Genomic DNA, 21,947 nt, shown 5'->3' with positions numbered 1-21,947 from the left:
TGTAGTGTTTAATGTTTTTAGCAATAGTATTTGTGTTTACCTCTCTTTTTATGTGGTGGGGATATATCTGTGTCACTAAACTTCAGAGAAATTCTGATCAAACATCTGTCTGATGCTGTGGGATCTTAAAGGTGACTCCATGTCAATGTCTAGAGGATTACCAAGCAGCTACATGGCGCTTGTGTAAAGTGGGAGAGTGTTATAGAGGCCAAATTGTAACAGATAGCCAACTTAAGCCCTTGCCCTTAAGCAGGTAAAAAAAATGGACTTTAGAAATGAGGGTGCCATAGTTGATGTTGAACCCTGTATAGAGCGAATCCCATCTGCATCACTTTTCTATTTTGGAGAAACAAAGGAAAGCTTTCTTTTTGTCCTGTCTCAACCAAGCCTTCAAACACTGCTTGCAAAATGTTCTTTCCAGTCCCCCTTGTCCTCATTATAACCACAAAGCTGTACATCCAAGCTAGTTTTTACCCTTAGAGAATGTCAGCTTGGGAGAACCACAAAAGCCACACGCGACAGTGACATGTCATATTTCCAATCATAATGAAACATAACTGAAAACGCAAAATTGTGCCCCTACTCTAGTGTATTCAACACAGGACCCTTTTGCTACAACTTAGTAAAACTACGATTTTTTTTATATTTGTTTTTTTTTTTGTGTGTGTGTTTGGTGCAACCCAGTATCGTAAACTGACTGCTCTCCCACAGTGCATAAATACACTGACAACATTACAGAATCTTATTCTAAACTCTAAAATCCATTGACACAAGCACACAAATATGTGGTAATACATTTACCAACAGTGGCATGATTAATGGGTTTTAAGACTGGAAAGCTTTTTGTGTTTGACGCAAGCTTTTCTCTCTTTATGTCATCCCTTTTCTTTTCCTGACATCTTAGAGTCTCATTTCTCTTTACAGCCATCGACACTACTAGCGGGTCTGCTTGGCAGGAGTTTCAGATACGAGCTGACAGCACTGTAATGACCCTTGCAAATTAACTGGGTGGGGTGTGAACATAAATGTTTGAAGCACAAAACTAATTTGATTTAAAAGCATTTTTTTGTGCTCCTGCCTTCTCATTCTGCTCATGTGAGAAATAAAAGTTTTTTTAAGTAGTAGATACAGGTATAGGGAACTTTTACAATGCATTGCAGCTTGACACCCACCCCCCTTGAGAGGGGTAAACTTTGATTGTTTTTCCAGCCTGCTGTCTCTCTGCACCTTAGCCAAAGCCATAGCCTCTAGAACTCTGTGACTTGTCAAAATAAGAAATGTGAAGAACACATTTCTTGTATGATTCACTGAACTTTAGAAAATCTGAAAGGAATATGCTTTACCAAACTTCACACCTACATGTTCAACTATTTCAAAAGTGCTGTGTCTAATGCATGAACATCTCCAGTAGATGTAGGGATAAAGCATAATGTGGTCATACTGTATTGTATGCTAGTATTTTTCAGTAGAATTAGCTGTGTAAGATTTGTGAAGACTCTTTATATCACTAAATCCTTACCAAACATGCTGCAACTGTTGTGCAAATCCAATCTAAGGACATTGCACACATGTACATTACCTCTACTTACAATGTCTGCCTCAACAGAATGTTAAAGCTACTACAATAAAAAGTTGCATCTACAAATGTGTTGCAACAGAAGTTATTAGACATTACAAAAACTATTACAATTAACATACATGCAAACAACTGTTGAGCAATTATACTAAGACTGATGTTTTCAATTCTACTTGTTATGATGATTTTCCACTTACAGTTAATGAAAACACTACATTTAAGATTACAATCATAATAATAAAAAAAAAACGACACCAAAAACTACAGAAATTTTGGGTTTAAGTAAAATATGATAAATTCTAGCTGAAATATATTTTTAATTTGAATATTTTTAAAAGATATCTTTAATCTGACAAAACATGCCGGATCTCAAAGCCTATTCCAGTTTAATACATATGACTTCAGTGTATAAGCATTTAGAAACTAAGAATACTAGTGGTATGATGTTCAAGCATTGAATCTAGATCATCCAATTAAACCACACAGGTTGTTAGTAAGAATTTTGTAAGGATTAACCCTTTGGGTTTTTATGCCACTATAAACACAAGTTTTCTGAGAGGTAACAAACATAAACATACATAAAGATATAAATGCAAAGTTTGGTTGCTTGTCACAAAGGAATGTTCTTTTTATGTATTTAGTTTGGATTGTATATCTCTTAAAAAGATATATAATAAAAGGATAACAGTTTATTCGAAGCAATGAGCAAACTCCAGGTTTCATCACTTATCCATTAGCAGTTTTTATCTTTTCCTCCTCACTCTCTCTGTGCAGGCTGCCAACATAATGGGTTTTAGAGATTTAAAACAAAGCAAGTGTTGGTAAACAAGACACTGATCAAGAAAAAAAATGAAATTAATAGGAGTGGTGCTACTGGGCCTAAAATAAAGGATGCTTTCAACACTATGGTGTGTTGAATCACTTATTTTAAAAGGGTTTAACACCTTGTCTGACTGCAGGATAATCAGACAGGATACTTATTCTAAGAAATGATGAAATATGAACAAAAGTGGTGTTACACTGACTTAAAACATGGGAGTTTTAACAACAGTGCCTCTACTTCCCCAGATGATGGAGCTCCTCATCCTGGTGTTGCTAAGGCCAACTCCCTTGCAGATGAAACTCTTCTTAGTCAAATACTAATGATCCCTTTATTTCCTTGACAATCCTTATATCATGGGAATACATAGGGGCTGGTAAATGGAGGGCTTGGCTTTTTGACTGAGGTCTTTGTAAACTGCTACAGACCAGTGCACATTGAAAGTCATGGCTTTATGAATCCCACAGAACTACATCATCGACAAAATACAACTATGAAACCCCGAGTTTTTTTTTTTTTAAAGAAACTCTGAGGTTTACAAATCAGAAACTCTTATCCCATTACTACGCCTTCAGATCCTGTCCATTAAGTATCTCTAAAAGGATCCATGGCAAGGGTGCAGGCCTGTCTGAGACACACCTGCAGTGGGAATAGGCTTGATTTCGTTCTGATAAAGTGGATGCAGATGTTTTATTTATTTATTTATTTTTTTGGGCTCTTAAAGTAAGCCCTAAAAAAACCAGCAAAATCTATGCCCAAGCAGCACCCCCCAATAAAAAACCTAAATATTGTGATGCTCACTCAGGTAGGCTGAGAGGTATGATAACTAGGGATTTAAATTTAAAAACTATGTAATTTCTTGCTAAAAATCTAGCAAATAGTTTGGAAAGTATTGTTACATCAAAAAATGTAAATATTCATACAACAGAAAGGAAAAAAACAACAACATTTGGCTGTTATATGAAAAGCATTAAAACTGACATTTGAAACCAAAAAGTAAAGGCATAATAAGAGATAAAGTGATAGTGTTCTTTGATATTTAATGGGAAAGTTTCAGTAAGTGGTAATCCTTTCCATCCTTAAAAGAGTTAAAAGAGTGACATCTACAAATAAGCTTATTTCTTTTCACAGTGAGGTAGCTGACTACTCAGGCTGTAATGTGCTCATTCTGTTCATCAGAGAGTGAAAGCCTGGGGGAAGAAGCTGTCTCTGTGGCAGCTGTTCTTTGCAAAACGAGTTCTGCAGCTCTGACCTGAGAAACATCTACAATTTGTGTCCAAGATTAGTAGGGTATGCAGAAATGTCGCTGACCTTTGACCTGTAAAAAATCCTGGGAAAAGTGAGGGCCAGTCTTCATGAGCCTTTCTTCAGAGCGGATTCCTTGCAGTTTGGACCTCTCCTTTTTGGGGGATGAGCCAAACCACCCAGTGATGAACAAACACAGTAAAGAAAATAAAAGCAATTTAAAGGATGAGCAGAAACTCCTTTGAAAGCTTTTACTTCATGACTCGCAACAGGAACATAGCTGGGCCTTCTTCTCAACGGTGCCTATGTGCAAGGGCACCCTGAGGTCCTGACTGGATGTGATCTATATTTAGACATGGTGTTACGGAGGATTGTGTCGGGGATGTTATCTGGAAGTTGAATATAACTTTAACTCACTCCACCTGGCTGGTCTCCAGGTGGTTTAGACTGAAACAGCAGACCAACTGACCAGCTGACCCACTTCATGTCACAATGCAGGACCATGGCTGGTTAATTAGAACAGTGACAGCTGTTTTGTTTGTATACTAAATGTATTCCACTGATATTTTCTCTCAGGTGCATATATTTTTTAAAAGATTTAAATAAAAAAGGCTGTTTTGTCAAACATCTTCAACTAGATAACCGATACATGTGATTATTTATTATTGATTTATCCAGATTAGACTTTAAAAGAGGTCATATAATATAATTAATTGTTCACTCATAAAATATATATATATATAATTAAATAAAGAGTGCAATACAGAGACACTGCACAACATTGCATGACAAAGAACTAAGTCAAATTATTCCCTTTCAAAGTAGGGAGACTAGACAGTAATAATTATTAAAAAGATAAGACAAATAAAGAAAAACAGAGTAGTTGCGAGACTAAATAAAGCTGAAAGAAGAGCTGACCAATATAAATAGAAATTTATTGTGGTTTAACGACTGTTCCTTTTTTTGTCAGCCGCCCATACCTACTAAAACATTTATCTTTTTTTCACTTTGAATTTTTTTTCCTCCAGTCTCTAAACTGAGTCAGCTTAAGTTATAGTATCTAACTGCACGCCTCTTAATTGAAAAATTGAAATATTTATGTGTCGTTTTCAAATTAGCATTACAGTGTGACAATCTCAGTAAATCCAAGAACCCTATCATCGTAAACGAAGCTGAACCTCTAACAAGCGGAGATGGTAGATCTGCCGTCTAATGAAGTATGAAAAGCTTAGAGTTCATCGTAGCAGACAACCATCTTAATCCTGTACCATCCTGTTGTGTTTGCAAATAGTATTCTGCACACAGTAGGCCTCAGAATTAATCATGTCAAATGTTATACCAGGGCTTACTGCTGTCTCAGGCTTAGTTTCCCATTAGGTCCTCCCTCCCATGGGCAGAAAACTACACAGCATCCTAATCAATGTGCCGCTTTCCCTAACTAGCTTGACCAGAGTGTAGTTATTCATCAATATCAAAATTTATCATTTAAGATTAGACAGCAGATTTTAATAGAACTCAAATAGAATCTATTTTAATTAAAGCCCAAAAAAGGTATTGTTTTAGTCTAAAAAAAACCAATATATCTTCACAAAACCCTTATGCTTTATATCTATAGGTGTTAAACTCAGGTCAGGTTTGCATTTACGTTTGCTGAAATATCAAACAATAAAAAACATGACTTAATAGAACAGACAGATCGATATTCTTTAAAATTATTTATCATTCAATAATGCATTGTATGTATTGGCCTAACTTCAGATTAACTACAATATATGATCCTTCAGTGTTGAATCCTTTAGCATGACTATTCCGACAAAGACCTCTGACAGCTTATCATATGCCAGGATGAAACAGGCTTGTCAATAAGCTAATGGAGTGTTCTAAGGTTAATTTATAACCATATGAATTCTATCAATAAGCAATTAAGAGATGTGGAAACACATGAGGCACCCAGGCCAGCAGCTAAATCGCCTTGCCAACCCCCTCCTTCTTTAAATCAATTAATTGCTGTGGCTTGTCTGTTTAAAAGTGTTTGATAGATTTACTCATAAAACTGACACATTAAAAAGGCACCACTCCCAGTATGACCTTCTTTTGTCAGCACCTCTGCTTTTAAGTGTGACACCTGGATTCATAAATAGTAACGTCAAATGACACCCTTCTCTCACCTCATAACTTCCTGAAGGTACAGTAGGTTGATCAGATGTCCGACGTATCATAGCTTGGGCCTTTGGCATGAAAGAAAATCTCACAGCCAAATTTCAAGTTAAATGATATTGCAGACGAGGATGTAAACCTGCTGATAACTGAACTCACTGAAGCTTTATCTCGTACTCCTTTAAATGTTAGTGGTCTAAATTATTATTTTCTACCTGATCATTAACTGCTACTGCTGTGTCACCGGTTGCAATAAATATTTTCGTCTGCTCTCCTACTCCAGCTGTTTACAAGCTGATAACAGGGGTGGATTGGGAGATGTATGACCTTCATGGTTCTTTTTCGTCCCTTAGTCCCTAGTGCAATGTCATTGAAATGTTTTTTTTTTTCCTGGTATTTCTTTTTATGACTGAGACATACCATATTAAGTGGTTGTTTTACAATTTTACAAAGGTTGCTCTCTCCTCCACAGCACCTCCAAACAACATATCCGTGCTGGCAGAGAACACTCCAGCCCCCTTCAGTCGATACCAAGCCCAGAATTTCACCCTTGTCTGCACTGCAAAAGGAGGGAAACCAGCCCCATCCGTAAGTTAAATATGTTTCACTTTTTTACTTGGGAAAAAAAAGGTTTTAAGTGATCATTTACTCTTCAATTAGATGTATTTTTTTCATAGAAAGAAGTTCAAGTTGCATATTTAATCCAAATATAAAAAGCAGGTTTCTTTTATGATGTGTGAAAAAAAGAACCCAAAGGGAGAATTCAAAGGTTTGGACGTGGGCTCGTAGTCTAAAGTCTTTTATTCATCACAAACATTAAACTAAAATGAGGAGCAGGGCCTTGTAAGCCTACAGAGGATCAAGCAAGAACAAAAGACATTATAAACACACAATGGTAATGCAGAGAGCAAAGAAGTCAGGCCTGAATACATCCTGAACAGGTGGTGACAAATGTGCATCAGGTGACTGGCGATCAGTAGCAGAGCCCAAGCATGAGGGCAGAGCAGAAAGCAGGACAAACTAAGAGAAGACACAAAGAGAACAATGAGACAATGCCATATGATAACACAGAAACTAAAGGCCTTGATGAAATAATCCTGTATGAAAGCTTTGACCATGACAAGCTTTTGATCTCTCAACCGCCCAACATGTTCAAAGTTGGGTTTTTTTTTCTCGTAACGGTGCTATTAGCATTGGTTATGGTCTAGTTCACTACAGCTTTATTACATGAAAGGTGGTGACTACATTACATATACTTTTAGATTACCCCATTATACACACTTGCACTGAAGTACATGCCAGACACATTGTCTTTGTTTTTCAACATTCTTAAATCTGTGGTTTGTAACTAAGTGATGGGAGAGGAGATTTCATATCAAACTGATTTAGCTCCCACCCCTTCTCTCCTTGGAACTTAAAGCCATGCCTCATATACCTGTGTGCAAAACAGGGTACTGTAAGTAGTGTGTGAATCTAGATTGTAACCGCATAGATCTGACATAAGACCATAGACCAAATATATCAAACTCAAGGCCCACTGGCAAAATTAGGCCCACCACAGAGATTTATTTGGCCCTGAAGAGTCTAGAAAAGCCTAACGTGTCATAAATTTGAGAATAATGAGCTTAAACGAGCAAAATGCACAGGTCATGCCTTACTGAGTCTTGTGCAGCTTTAGACATTGCTCCTTGAAGAGGAACTATAGCCAGTTATCAATGAGCACGTTGATGCTCTATACATACACATGCCCCCGCACGCACACCCATATATATATATATATATATATATATATATATATATATATATATATATATATATATATATATATATATATATAGCTTAGTGGTGCAGTGGTTAGTATTAAACTACCCGCCAGCAGCCAAAATCATTTTTACTTGCGAGTGGTCTAGCCTCGATCAATGCCCCAGGCCCTAGAGCTGGCGGGCTAATCACAAGGCAGAGATGTGTTTTGAATGTCTGGATGCAAAGCGGGCGGGGTTTTGAGGGCGGGACAACAAAGTTGTGCAACGCTGGAGAAAGCACAACAAGGAAGATGGCAACTACTATTGAACAGTTCTCATTTGACTCAGCATTGGAATCAGTTTTGGAAGGATTAGACTTGGGGCTTTCGTTAAAATGTGAGAATATATATATATATCTATATATATACACATACACATACACACACACACACATATATATATATATATATATATATATATATATATATATATATATATATATATATATATATATATATATATTGCCATTTATTTTATTTTATGGATGTTCTTAGCAACTCACAATGATCTTTAACAAAGTCTATCACTTCCACAAAAAGGTGATGACATGTAATATTTTGTGTGGTTTTTGACTTTAAAAAGATCTTTGAATCAACTGGTTTTCCTTGATTTAAAACTTTTAACAAATTTGAATGTATGATCTGGTTAAATTGTCATCATAAAGTGCCTTGAGATGACGTGTTGTGAATTGGCACTATATAAATGAGCTGAATTGAATTGAATTAATAAAGGAAAAATTTACTTAACTCAAACAGCTGCAAAGAGATTGCATGTTATACTAATCATTAGCCCTTCAATACATAAAGTTTGACAGTTGACTTACAGTTTAGACTACAGACTGACAATACAGTACATGTAATGTAAGTCTTATTAGCATTCAAAATTCAAAGTCAAGCATTTCTAAATTCATTTAAAAAGTTAAAAGTTGGGGACAAACTTTGAGCCAGGACATGATCTTGGGAATGTGCTCAGATATTTAGTGGCATATACAAGGTTCTGGACTCCGCATGAGAGCATCCACTCACTGTTCATTCTCAACAGACCATTAATCATTGTCCACGGGTGTATGGTAATGGACTGCAGACTCTGAGCACACCTATCTGCTGCAATTATGAGCCCAGTAAGAGGTGAATACAAGGTGAAAATGATTTCCGGTACTTCCTGTCTGATACTGGGATGAGTTAAGTTTACCCCGTTGTGATTCCATGCAGAGTCTAAAGCCCTTTAAGCTTAGAACCTCTGTATCTATTTTTTTATATAAGATAATGGAGACAAAACATCTGACAGCTTACAGCTGGCCAGCATGCATTAACTGTCACTGCGTCATTAGATAATGCTTATATTAATTGCCTTAGTTTTGGCACAGCAAGCGAATGAATTGGTTCAGAAACATAAAAAGAGCCTGGTTGGAATCCGAATGTATCACACCAAATTAGCTTTAAGAAAAGATTTGGGTAGCAATACAGCTTTAACTGAATCTGAATCACTATCATTTTGATTGTTTTAACTATCAAAGATCATAAACCAAAAGTGATGCACTAAACCTTTAAAGTGTGATTTTAGGATTTTGTTTGACAACTGTCAGTGGACTTGAGGCTTGTGAAGTATGTGGAACATGTAATAAAGAGACAAATCACCTCTGGTTCTTAAACAAGAAATCAATGTAGAAATACCTAAACATGCAATATCACTGAAACATCCCAGCTATTAACTCAGCAAAGCCCCTAGCTGCAATGGACTCTGGTTCAAAAGTGAATCCTTAAATGTATCTAATGAAATAGTAATTGAGTGATCTTTGCATGATTTCATTATACGCAAGGATCATTACGCTGGTTGAAATGTTAAATGTGACACTATTGTTAATTAGGTATTGAACTTTAAATCCTACAAGGTCTTAAAAAAATACCCTCCAGCTTTACACTATTTTTTAATCCCGGATGACAGAGGGTGCGCTACATCAGCTTTTGATATGCATAAGGAGAAACAAGGGGTAGCAATGAAATAAAACTGATAGACTTTACACTCTACAAACTAGTGTGTTTTTAGAAAAGTATGCATTTATTATTTTCTAGATATAAGATTGAAGATGTATTTCATAATAACCCAAAGTAAACACATGACACAAACCAATAGAAGATCAAAAAAAAACAGTTATGCTTTTCTCTGTCAGCTTCCTTACACACGTACACACACACACACACAAACACACACACAAAAGCACATACATTGTATATGATAGACAGATGAACAGACAGACAGACATCTGTACCGATCTTCTGCTTATCTGGCAGCAGGTTTGAAGCATTTCAGGTCTAGCATGGGGACAGATTGCCTCCAGTTTCTCAAGGGCATATCCTAAGGGAGGTCTCTCCTATATGGTAGAGCTGCTCGTCCTATTTCTAAGGGAATGCCTGGCCTCCCTAAGGAGGAAGCTCCCTTTAGGAGCTGGTATCCTGGATCTCCTTCATTTGGTCATGACCCAGATTTCATGACCATGCTTTAGGGAAGGAACGTGGACTGACTGTTAAATCAAGAGCTTCCTCATTTGGCTCTGCATTCATATTATGGTGTCAGCTGCATTGATCCGTCAATTGATCTCCCACTCTATTCTCCTTCTGCTTGTAAAAAAGGCCTAGAACCAAAACAGTAGGGCTCTTCCATTGGAAGCAGTAACTCTTCTCCAAACTGAAAAAGACAAGCCACCCTTTTCCAATTGAGCACTATGGCCTCAGAGTTGATGGAGCTTATCTTTATACTGGTCGCTTTGCGATAGGTTTTAGTAGAGGGAACCAGCATAGCCATGTTATCTGCAAAAAGAAGGAACAAATTCTGCTGGTCCCCAAAAGAGAACCCCTCCAGCCCCTGGTTGTGCCAAAAAATCCTGCATCTAAAAGGCATTAACGGGATCAGTGATGAAGGACTCTGTTCTTGTCTGTTGTTTCATCACTTCACACATTCACTGCTGTAACACTCTTCTTCCTGTTTCTCAGAAATCTCTTCATAAGCTTAAATTTGTCCAGAGATCAATGACTAGTATAATAACCCAAACCCCCTTATTCCATCACAACACCCCATTGGCTCCTTGTCATCTTCAGCTCAAAATCACCCTTTTTACATTCAAGGTCATCTTTAATCTTGCTCCCCCATACCACTCAGAACTCCTTAAGATTGCTACCCCTTCTCGAACCCTTAGATCTTCCTCTTCCATCCACCTTATTAAGCCTCCTGCCCACCTCATCACCATGGGGAGCTGGGCCCTCTCCCGCTCTGCACCCAAATTCACTCCCTCCCAATATTTGCATTACTGATACTAAAAACTCATCAGAATCATAATCAAGTTTATTGCCAAGTAGGTTTGTACTTAGAAGGAATTTTACTTGGTGTTGATGGTGCTGACAAATTAGATATATATACAGAATCCAGAATGTATAGTATATATACAATATAAAACATACAAAATAAAGTATATAGCTACATACACAGTAGCCTGTGGGTTAATGTAACACAGGAGGTCTGCAGATGCCATGTTGGTGTAGCTTCTACGTCCTGAACGGCGGAGGGAGAGAGGCAGTGTCAAATGTCACAGGGGTCTCTGGGTCTTGTTGATAAGGCTGGTAGTGGATGGGAAAAAACTGTTCCTCTGTTTAAGATTGCATACTTCCAGTGATCTCCCTGTGCTGTTGTAATACTGACTATTGTTGAAAAGTCTTTTTTTTTGGTTGGTTTCTTGGTTGGTTTGAAATGTGCATTAAATAAAATGTATATTATTATTACTATTAGTCCCTTTGCTGACAAACTTTTATGGAGCTATATTATGGAGCAGGATCTATGTATTTTTCAGCAGGTTCATGTAGTTGTATACTGACCAAAACTAGAAATAGGTTTTGAGATGACACTGCGTTTGAGTAGCTACCAACTTGGCTTAACCAAAACAATTGGATAAAGCATTAGGTATTGACCAAACGAGGATGACAATCTTAAGCATATGACAAATAAACAAAGCCACAGACTGATCACCTCCATGTCATACTGCACTGATATATTCATTGAGAATAAGAGGACCTGACATAATAATTGACATAAACACTGAATAGTAAACTTATAGATATTTTTCAGCAAGCTGAAAAACTATATGACATTCTTTTGCAGAGATAATGTTTTAAGTGTACTTATCAATTACATTTTTTGACACATTAAGTTTCTACATGCTATAATAATCAGAATTTCCATTTGAAATAATATGTTTAAAGGAATGCATATATCAATTAATTTTTGTAATGGAATTATACATAGATGGATACAACTTTTCTATTGATATTCCTTTGTTTTGAGAAGCAAAGCTGTGATGTCACTGAAGCTTTAGAGCTCAAAGAAGATTAATTATTCTAAATATGACCCTGTTCAAGTTAAGGCTATCATAAACTTCCTGCCTTAATGTAAGTACCTTAAGGGTCACTATATTAAAAAACTATTTCTACCTGGTTTTCTTTATGTGACCTACAATATATTTGGAAAAGAATTAAGCCTGGGAAGCTGGTCGATATATTTGTATATTGTATACTGTTTTCTCTTATATTCAAAATAATTTTTGTTCTATTTCTTTTTTTATTCTTTTTTTAATATTCAACCTTGATGTTATGTATTTAGCTAGATTCTAGCTTTGATCTGCCTTTTTATCAAAACATTACCGCGTAGGAGTCTTTGTCCTTATGTAAATCTTACATGTTCAAGGATTTAGTTTTCTTCCTAATGTTTTTGCTTCTCTGTACATGTAGCCAAGTTCCAGTGGTATGTTTTTGAAATAGCTGCAAAAAATAGATGGTATTTGTGAAAAGTATCTGGCATTATGTTTCAAGATCTGTCAGCATCTGATGTCACTGAGCAAGCTGGTGACATATCAATAATAGCTCCCCAGTGCCACTATTAGAACATCCTTAGAGTACAAGCAAGCACTGATTGAAAAGAGGAAGGATAATAACAGATAATAATAAGTGGTAATACTGATTAAGTCATGGCCAGGATCTCTCTCATTGCTTCTCTCGTACTTTTTCTCCTTCTCTACTCTAATTTAAAAACCCTGTCACTATGGGAATTAATGGCTTGTTCCTTTGACACCCACATAATTAATTGCAGCAACATAAAGTTGTATATGGACCAAAGTATGATTGTTACATTTTGAAAAGAGTTTGAAATGTTCCTGGGGTGGGAGCAGCTTGGCTGTGTTCAGAGTGCAGGTGCTTTCATCACTGTCTATTCAGAGAGAAATGTGAAACCCTTTTCATACCATCCCAGCCTAATTTCACCACTGTCTTGGCATTATGTATGGGCTCCAGCTTAGAATTACATCCTTTTTTTTCAGTTCTTATTCATTTCAGCATCAAATAAATGGTTTTGTCTGCCTTCATTGTGCGCAGATATTGGACTATGAAGTATTTGGGGATTTATAACAGAGGCGTGATTGATAATCACTTTATTCCATGCAGCAACACTGTTTGTAAGAGAACAATAGAGCTGCAATGCCAAAAACACTCCAAAATCCTCTTTTACATGGGAGCGAGCACTACTTTCCAGGTCCCATGACAGCTAAATGTACCACCTAACAAGCTTGTTTTTCCCCCTTTTTTATTTACTCCATATCCTACATGAAAAGATACACAACGCTGGAAGTGTTTATTGGCATAATTTAAGAACACCTTTAAAAGACTTTAGGACAAACAATTGTTTTAGTCCACCAGTATCAGATGGCAACAACAAACGTACTTGTGTCGGAATGGGTAAAAAGCTTAGCTTAAAAAAAACAAATTATGAAATCAACAACTATACATTTATTGGGACCCCTAACAATCAATATGAAATACTTTACTTTATTCTTAGCTTTTCTGATTTTGTTTAGGTGCCTTGACATCATCATTCATAATTCATAAGTTTCTGTTTCCAGCAGATTGTAAACATGAACTAAATACAAGGCTGAATTCTCATGGTCAGAAATTTTGCAATAGAGCAAAAAGGTTAAAACATATCCAAACTCCCCTGATATAGAAATGCAGCAAAGACTAATTGAAAATGTGGCAAGAGGGGTGAAGAAAAGAAGAGATTTAAGAGATACATTGTCCTAAGAGAAAAAGAGTAATATGGCCGTACAAGTGTAAAATGTAAAATTATAGAGTAAGACTTAAAATTTGTTCAGTTGGCACAAGAGGGGCTTAAGTACATGCTTCAGTCAGGGCCGCACAATGAGAAGAAATGAAGATAATAACTTTGGCTTCACCTCTCTCCTTGAACTTCAGTTTGTTGATAAATGCAAAATATATCAGCGGTCTTAATAGTGATAGTATTAAAATCCTTTTTTTAAGTATTTTTAAATTAAATGTTTGTTTTTTTTTCGTTTGAGCTCATGCTTCTGCAAAAAAGTGTATATTTTTGTTTAGGCATTTCACATGTTTAGTACATGTCCCAATACATGTGACTTGACTTTATTAAGCAATATGTTCACATAAATTTTTTGAAAGGGATATACTGTTTCTATTTATTTCTTGGGCTTTTACATTCATGTTGTTGTGTGCTTGAAGTGTGTAGGTGTCCAGAAAAGTTGAATTTAGTCCCTCAAAAGGCTTCATGTGTGAAGCGTGCCCTTTCACAAAAGATGTTGATGAACATGATGCTATTTTTTACACACAACTCAGGATGAATAACAATGAACGTTGCATGAATGTGTAAGGCAATCTACAGAAATGTATGACCTCCGTGAGAATCTTAACAGGCACACACATGTTCACAATCGAGAATAAGCTAAAAAGTATTAAAGCTCATCCAGATACAAAGAGATGTGACTCTTCGGTTTATTACATTATTTATTATTATATAAGGAAAATCAAACCTGATCTTTGTCTTTGATTTTAAGTCTTATAGGTTAAACCCAAGTGATGAAAATGATTCATATAACATAACATTAGACACCTCAAAAATAAAATAATCCAAATATGATATAGTATTATCTGTTCGGGTCATGTTTTCTAACATTTCTGTTTTCCTTATTCCCTATTATGTTTTTTTGCGAATATTGATTTTTCTTTTAATTACATATTGTTTGTATAACTATTTAAAAAAAAGTATTGGACCACTGGCTAACTTTTTTTCTATATCTGCCATTTTTATCTCTTGACACAAACTTTATTTCAGATTTTAATTACACCATATATATCACACATGGATAGGTGAATATTAGTATTGCACTTTTGTAAAACTAGGCTTCATAGTTAGTTGATGTGGGTGTGCAGCGTTAAAATACAGTAGTAACACACCATCGTGATGCATGTATTTGTTCTGCAAGTTTTTTTGCCTCCACACTTGTTTAACTCTAGGTCTGACTCTGGCTCTGCATGTTAGGCTGGATGAACAAGTCTTCACTAGTTGACATTTTTAACCAGCATAGGGATAAAAAAAAAAAAACAGGAATGAGTAAGGGAATAGAGGGGACCTGTGGAGCTACAGTAATGAGGAAATAAGCATGGTAGTTCCCTTTTATATAGACCACAACTCCGTAGAATTCAGAACTGAATTCTGTTTTTTGTGTCAAATAAAAATGTTTGAAACATAAACCACAAATAAATGATTAAATGCAAAGGGAAGCATTTAAAATAATATGTCCCCTTTAAGACATCTCAATGGACATTTCAATTTGATGCACTATAAAAAAAATTTTATTAAAACCTAATAAGTTATTTTTTTAAATATATATGAGAAAACGTTTCCATTAATGCAAATGTGATGCATTAAATTGCATGAAAAGCCTCTTGCTCACTGCATTATCCAACAGAAGGGGCTATGTCACAATTTCGAAAGCAGCAATTTATTGGAGACATGTATCATGGTGAAAAACAGATTAAGTGCTGCTTTGGCAGATATATAATCAAATGTGCAAAAATAATCAGTGTTTGCAATCCCATGCATAGAATAAAAGAATGGATATGCTTTTACTTTTCTATTTGTCAAAGAAACAGGATTTTAAGCAAATTAGTCAGAAGCTCAAAGGAAAACAAATCCTCTCTGCAATAAAGGAAATTGGCATCATAGATTTATTAAACTAATTTTAAGAATAAATCATCAATTTATTATTACAATAATGATGATTATGCATAATGGTGAGTTGATTTAATCATTTTGCTTATAATTAATCATATTATATTTTAAGTCTCCTAATGGATTGAAATACTGGTGCATTTGAAAGGACATTAAAAAATAATTTTAGAACATAATTTACATATCAAATCTTGGACAAGCAAGCTTCAATTCTTGCAAAAATCTTTGTGAAAAGAAATTTATTTGCGGTTCTGTATTAATGTATTTTTTTTTAAATATAAAGAAAAAATAGTACTGATTAACTTTAGGCTCACCGTTACCTCTTAGAATTTTTTGGTGCATCAAATAAGAATTTAGCCTATAACAGAAAGGCTAAAACCATCTAATTTTTTCTCGATTTTCTACATTAAAATCTTGCTGAAAAACAGATTGGAGAGAAATGATCTAAAACTGTAGCACAAACATAAGTATTTACCTGAGGCTTCATCACAAATCTGACTGATATCTCTCAGGCCTCTAACTGTTTTATTTCTACATATGTCAGCTCATATCCATATCTTCTGTTTTCTTATCCACATTGTAGATTTGATCTGCCTCTGATGGAAGAGGAAATGAAAGAATCTGAATAATGACACCGAAATAATGTTTCACACTTTCCCTGCAGCAACATGTTGTTTACTTCAGTCATAGATTTTATGAAACATTAATTTGATACTTTTTTTCTCCTTCTCTTACCTCAAGCAGACAGGCAGTCACAGTAGAATTATTATCAAAAGCTGAGCTAGTCTTCAATATTTTGCCAACAGATAAATGTTAATTATAGTTTTAAAGAGTAGAGGATAGAACATTTGTTTTGTAGTGAATAGGTGATGTTTAATCAATATTTTACCTTTAAATTCAGTCGTATGTTGATGGAGATTTAAACAAATCATTCATGCAGATTTATTGACTTAATTCCCCATCATATCATTTTTTAGCCAAACCAGGTGTTATTGCACACCAACACCACTTTGTTTAGCAAGAGCTTTAAAACAGGTGCTGAGATTTCTCTAATCCACACTATTCTCCTTCCACCTGCTGTGATAATTAATGAGGTGCTTTGGTACACAGTGAAGAGTTAGACCTACTAGCAGATGTAATAGGGTCATTGGGATGAGGCTAATGTTTATGCTTCATATTGTGATATTTGGATTTTAAAATGGGGTTCAGAGCATAAGGTAAATACAGATAAAAGGAGATTGATATTTGCAAGTTTTTAGCAAAGGTTGTGAATACAGAAAAGCAAAGCTGCAATTTACTCTTACACTTTATACTTGTTAGATTACACTTTTTGTTGGGAGTTTAACCATCTAAGCTGCAATTTTTCAGTGTGAACTTTTCATTAATTAATCATTTTTTAATGTTTTTGACTTCTTAAGGGAGGTCGTACATTTTTGTTGCTATAAACATGCATGACTCTGTTGTGTCTAAAGTCCCTAACTTTAATATGGTTGATGTTGGGGACCAAATTATCATGTCTATATCATTATTTGCCTGCTTCCAAACTCATAATTGAAATTGTTATTTTGTTGAAAAACAAATTTATTTCACCATTGGTTTTGGTGTAAGGTTACAATATTTATAGGTAGTTAGTTTTATTTTTACTTTACATAATACAAGCGTGCATTCCGTAGCAGAACAGTACCAAAATTTGCTTTGTGCTGTGGGGGACAGTTCAGGTCAGAAGATGATACCTTGAAAAGATTTTTCTGTCATTGTTGAGTGGAGGTTAGTCGAGGACCTAAATGCAGAGATGAGGGGTGTGTTCTTGCAGGTTTAATTAAATCAAAAAGGGCAATGAATGAAAAGCAAGGGAAACCACACAAGAGGAGCCAAGTAATGATGAGAAACCAGCAATGAGGAATTGAAGAGAAGCTGTATATATGGAGGACAGAAGAAAGAATGGGCTAATGAGCTGATATGGAACAGGTGTGGATAGAAGTAACTAGAAGGGAGCCAAGAGTGAAGGAGACAGGCACAAGAGAGCAACAGAGATTAACTCAAAAAATGCAATACAGCTTAAATATAACACTAAATGGAAGAGAAACCAAAGATCAACAAAACATTATGACAGAGATAAATGAAAACTGAAAAGTCCAAAAAGGAAAGAACCATAACAATTTCAACATTGATGTTCTATCAAAATCCAAATAATCCCAGAAACCTTAACAAGGAAGCGACTCTAATGTTTTTTGTAAATTCTTACCAAAGCCCTTGATACCTGCTCTCCTTGATTTATGGACGATACTTTTGTCAGTGTTAAGAAAATCAACATATTTAAATGAACCATACTATTTCTGAATAGACACGTGATTAAAGTTCCATCTTTAACTATGCCAGGGGCTTTTCCAAAAAACTACAGAAGATTTGCTGATCCTCTGCATCTTTCTATGTCCCAATACAAGTTGTGGTTTATAGATTTGTTTAAGACTGTATGTATAATTTTGACTCTGTTTTTAGAGAAAATCCATAATACATTTAAAACTGACAGCCTTTTTCATTACAAATTTCATAACATCCAGAAGTTGTCGTATTTTAGTAATTCCTCCACCTCTTTTCATTATTATCATTATTGTGGTATTGTAGGTATTATTATTTTTATTGTTATTATTAATATTTTTATTAATCAACATTGCTAACAACTAACAGTGCTGTTGAATAAAGGGTAACTTTGTAATTGCTTGTGTTCCTGCCTCAAGATGGCTGGTATTTGTAAAATTAGCCATAAACTCCACAAACCTACTAGTAGATTTGAACAACTGCGGAGTGTTTTGTAACTCAAAATTGTTTTTAATGTCATCAGAGCATATAACATACATCAGTGCAGACAGAGAAGGTCAATATTTCCCGTTAATTTAAATTTCCTCAAATGAAAGTCGAAATAATTCAGAGGTCATGTAAATGTAAAAGTAATATATCCATTCAGAAATGAAGTTTAAGTTTTAAAACTAAAGTAAAATCCTTCATTAATACAAATTATATTTTCACTTCAAAGGTAAATGTCTTTTCATAGAGAAGGACACACATTTTGATGCTCCAATGCTATCCAGGTACTGTATCTATTGCAAATGTTGGCTTGAGGCATCACAGCTTGAAAGAGAACATTAGAGCTATGCTTGAAAAATTTGCATACCAAAAACCTGAATACAATGCTGTGAAATTCATAGCTTATGATAAAGATTCTTTGAGCTTCATGAATTTGAATTTATATGACCACATGTCCCCCAGAAGAGCTGTGGAAGGAGCGGTCTTTTCATTCAACAACATTGAAAAAGGCACATTGTTTCTAAAATAGCATTACCACAGGCAAAGACTATACAACCTTGTTTCAATGCCAATATCTTCTAGCTATGTACTGGAATGGGTTATGAATTTTTTGTCAGGAGATTACGCAGTCAGAGATTTTAATAAGCTCATAAACTGCTGCTTTAAATTATCTGATATCATACAGAGCCCTAGTGCATTGAAATAATGAGACTATATCTAAATGTATTTATATATTTCTTACTGTCTCACTTTATAACAACTATGGAATAATATTGATTTAAAATATTGCTGTTTTAGTTATTTTAGTGTGTATGAGTTTGGATTTTCATTTTTAATTAAATGTACATCTAAACCTTTATGGTAAGCATATGGTGCAAAAAATACTTTCTGTATCAATCATTTTCAATTAATTTGTGATTGAAAATTTATCAGAATAAACTTCTGGTTTTGTGAAGGTCTCCTAATTAAGGAGCGGCTTTTGTTTTAATGCTCAAACTTTCAGCTTTATGTTGCTGATTAGGTCTCACACTTCAGATTATTCTTCTGTACCTCTAGTTTATTAGTTTTTCATCTGACTGATGGAACCAATTCCCAGTTATGCAGTAGAGCTGTAAAGGCAGTAAAAATCATCCTCTAGATCTGGGCCTTGATTTTGTCTCCTCTTGCGGACCAAAGGAACAATTATCATGGCTTTGTTTATGCAGCCATCCACTGTTAACCGTGAGAGCTTTTCATGTGCAGGTGTGTGCTCTGTTAATTATGTCCAGTGGATTCAATTAGTCAAAACAGATTACTGACAACTTTTGGAAACCTGTTATGGATGTCAGAACAAAATAGGATGCATCAGTGCTTATCTGTTGGGTCTGAAAAAATTCACAATGCTTAGGGTGTATTTGGAAGCTACAAAAGAAAAATGCTTGACAACCTATTCACCCTGAAGCTGAACATATCTTGGTTTGATAGAGTTATAAACAATGTTTTTCAGAAATATTTGAGAAATGTCTGAGCCCTGTATAGTTTGTATTAATTTTATTATTAATGCCTTAATACTTTCCGTATCAAATTATTTTTAAACAAATAAACAAATAAATATTTGAGATGTGAAATTCTGTTGAAGAAACTATGTAATTCTATTAAAAAGATGTCCTACGTTGTTTCTTTTCCCTCCCACCCCCTTTATACCCCCGTTTCAATACCTTCATCAGGTGTACTTTAAGCGTGATGGGGAGCTGATAGAGGTAATTTCTTATACTGAGCCATACTCCAGCGAGCGAGCAGCCGGCGCTGCAGGATGGAGAGGAGCCAGGCCACTCATCAGCAGGGACCTTGATGAGACCAAACTACAGCGTTCCCTCTCCCTTCTTGATCCGGAAGGCCGGTCAGCTCGTCTGTACACAGAGAGCCCTCAGCGAGTCCATACTCAGGGCCAGCAGGCCAGTGAGCCGAGCCCTGCAACAGAGGTCATTCCAGAGACAGTGGTGAGCCGGGAGTTCCCCCGCTGGGTACACAGCACGGACCCTCTGTACTACTTCAGCCACACTCAGATCCCTCAGAGCGACGGCTCTGTTGTGGTACAGGCTCGACTCACCTGGACCCTCAACCCACAGCTGGACAATGATGCCCTATTCAGCTGTGAAGTTAAGCACCCAGCATTGTCCATGCCCATGCAGACAGAGGTCACTCTGGGTGAGTCAAGTGTTTATCTGCTTTGCATGCTGGTTTTGTTTTTCTATCTCACTTTCCCTGTCTCTGCTCTAAAACCCTTAAACCATTTTCTCCTTTCTCGATTCCTGATTTCGTGCTGTCTTTATGTCAGTGTTTGAGGCAGACTGGACCTCCTTGTGTTGCCTCGCAAATGTGCACAGAACAACACTGATTTTCATTTGATGCTGGTTAATTGTGTTCCAGCTGAGCAGATTACGAGTTTAGCGGCAAATGCACAACTCCAAGTGAGTGACAGGGCAATTCATTGAGGTGTCTGTTACTAGATTGAGTTAACCTAGCACCGTTATTGAAAAAGTCAGCCTGAATTAGAGAAGCAGAATGAGAATTTAGACACTCTGACCAGTGTTATATAATTGGAAAGAGCGTTTCAGAGTTGCTGCATTTCATCAAACTTCATCAAGCTACAGGACGAGTAGCTTCGTATGTCGGCATGCCAATAAATATAATGGTTTTAGTTAAGTTTAGGGAGAAAAAGGTGTGCACTAAGATTAAAAAATAGTAAAAGCAAGGAAATCCAGACTGTGTACGTTCAGGACAGGAATATTTCTATGAAAGAACTTCAAATAAAGTTTTACGCCTGTGTGTGAGTCTGTTTTTGTTAGATAGACAGACAACATAGAGATCCATGGGCGATGCACACTCTGTTTTATTTTATCGAAGATGGCTTTCAGCACATCCAATTAAGACTTCAAAGCCTATGTTTTGGCATAGTCCTTCTGGGAACGAGCCATGCATTTCTTGCACTATATGCCGAGACATTATCCCTTGCAAGATGGAAAGAATGAGCAAAGGAAAAGAGTCTCTTGCTGCTCTATGTCTATGCCTGATGTGTTTCACATGGTATTTTATCTCCTCACCAGCTTCCATTTAATTAAAATATACGTCATTCACTCTAATGAGGAAACATGGTCACTTTGCTTAGATCTATGAAAATCACTTATTGCCTGTAAAGTTCTCGATAACTTATGAAATAATGGAGGTTACAAAAGTCGTTGTTTTTTTGTCCACCACAATCTATGGAAATCTGTGAAAAAGTTTCAAAGTATTTTTCTACTGCTTTACATTGTAAAGAAAGTATTCAATAAAATAAACTGGAACCAGTGCCTAATAGCTTCCAGCTGCTAAATAGCGGCTGTTAAGGTGTGGCAATTTGTTTTTTCCGAGACTTACTCTGGCAATGGGACTTAAAAAAAGAGATAAATCCCTTCATCATTTCACTGCTAGGCCAGATAAAAAA

At 35.9% G+C, this 21,947-nt stretch overlaps 1 protein-coding gene across 1 annotated transcript in view; it reads left to right on the top strand.

Annotated features, from left to right (window-relative positions):
- igsf21 (immunoglobin superfamily member 21) overlaps positions 1-21,947 on the top strand; it is a 213,571-nt gene that overhangs the window by 173,791 nt on the left and 17,833 nt on the right. Inside the window, exons 5-6 of the mRNA XM_015375324.1 lie at positions 6,271-6,386; positions 20,191-20,671. Of these exons, the coding sequence (XP_015230810.1) occupies positions 6,271-6,386; positions 20,191-20,671 (597 nt within the window). The remainder of the gene's footprint in view (positions 1-6,270; positions 6,387-20,190; positions 20,672-21,947) is intronic.

This window comes from Cyprinodon variegatus, unplaced genomic scaffold, assembly GCF_000732505.1.
Source record: "Cyprinodon variegatus isolate N-32 unplaced genomic scaffold, C_variegatus-1.0 Scaffold117, whole genome shotgun sequence".
Classification (NCBI taxonomy): domain Eukaryota; kingdom Metazoa; phylum Chordata; class Actinopteri; order Cyprinodontiformes; family Cyprinodontidae; genus Cyprinodon; species Cyprinodon variegatus.
The sequence above is the reverse complement of the archived record's forward strand: the minus strand, read 5'-3'. Positions and strand labels throughout refer to the sequence as shown.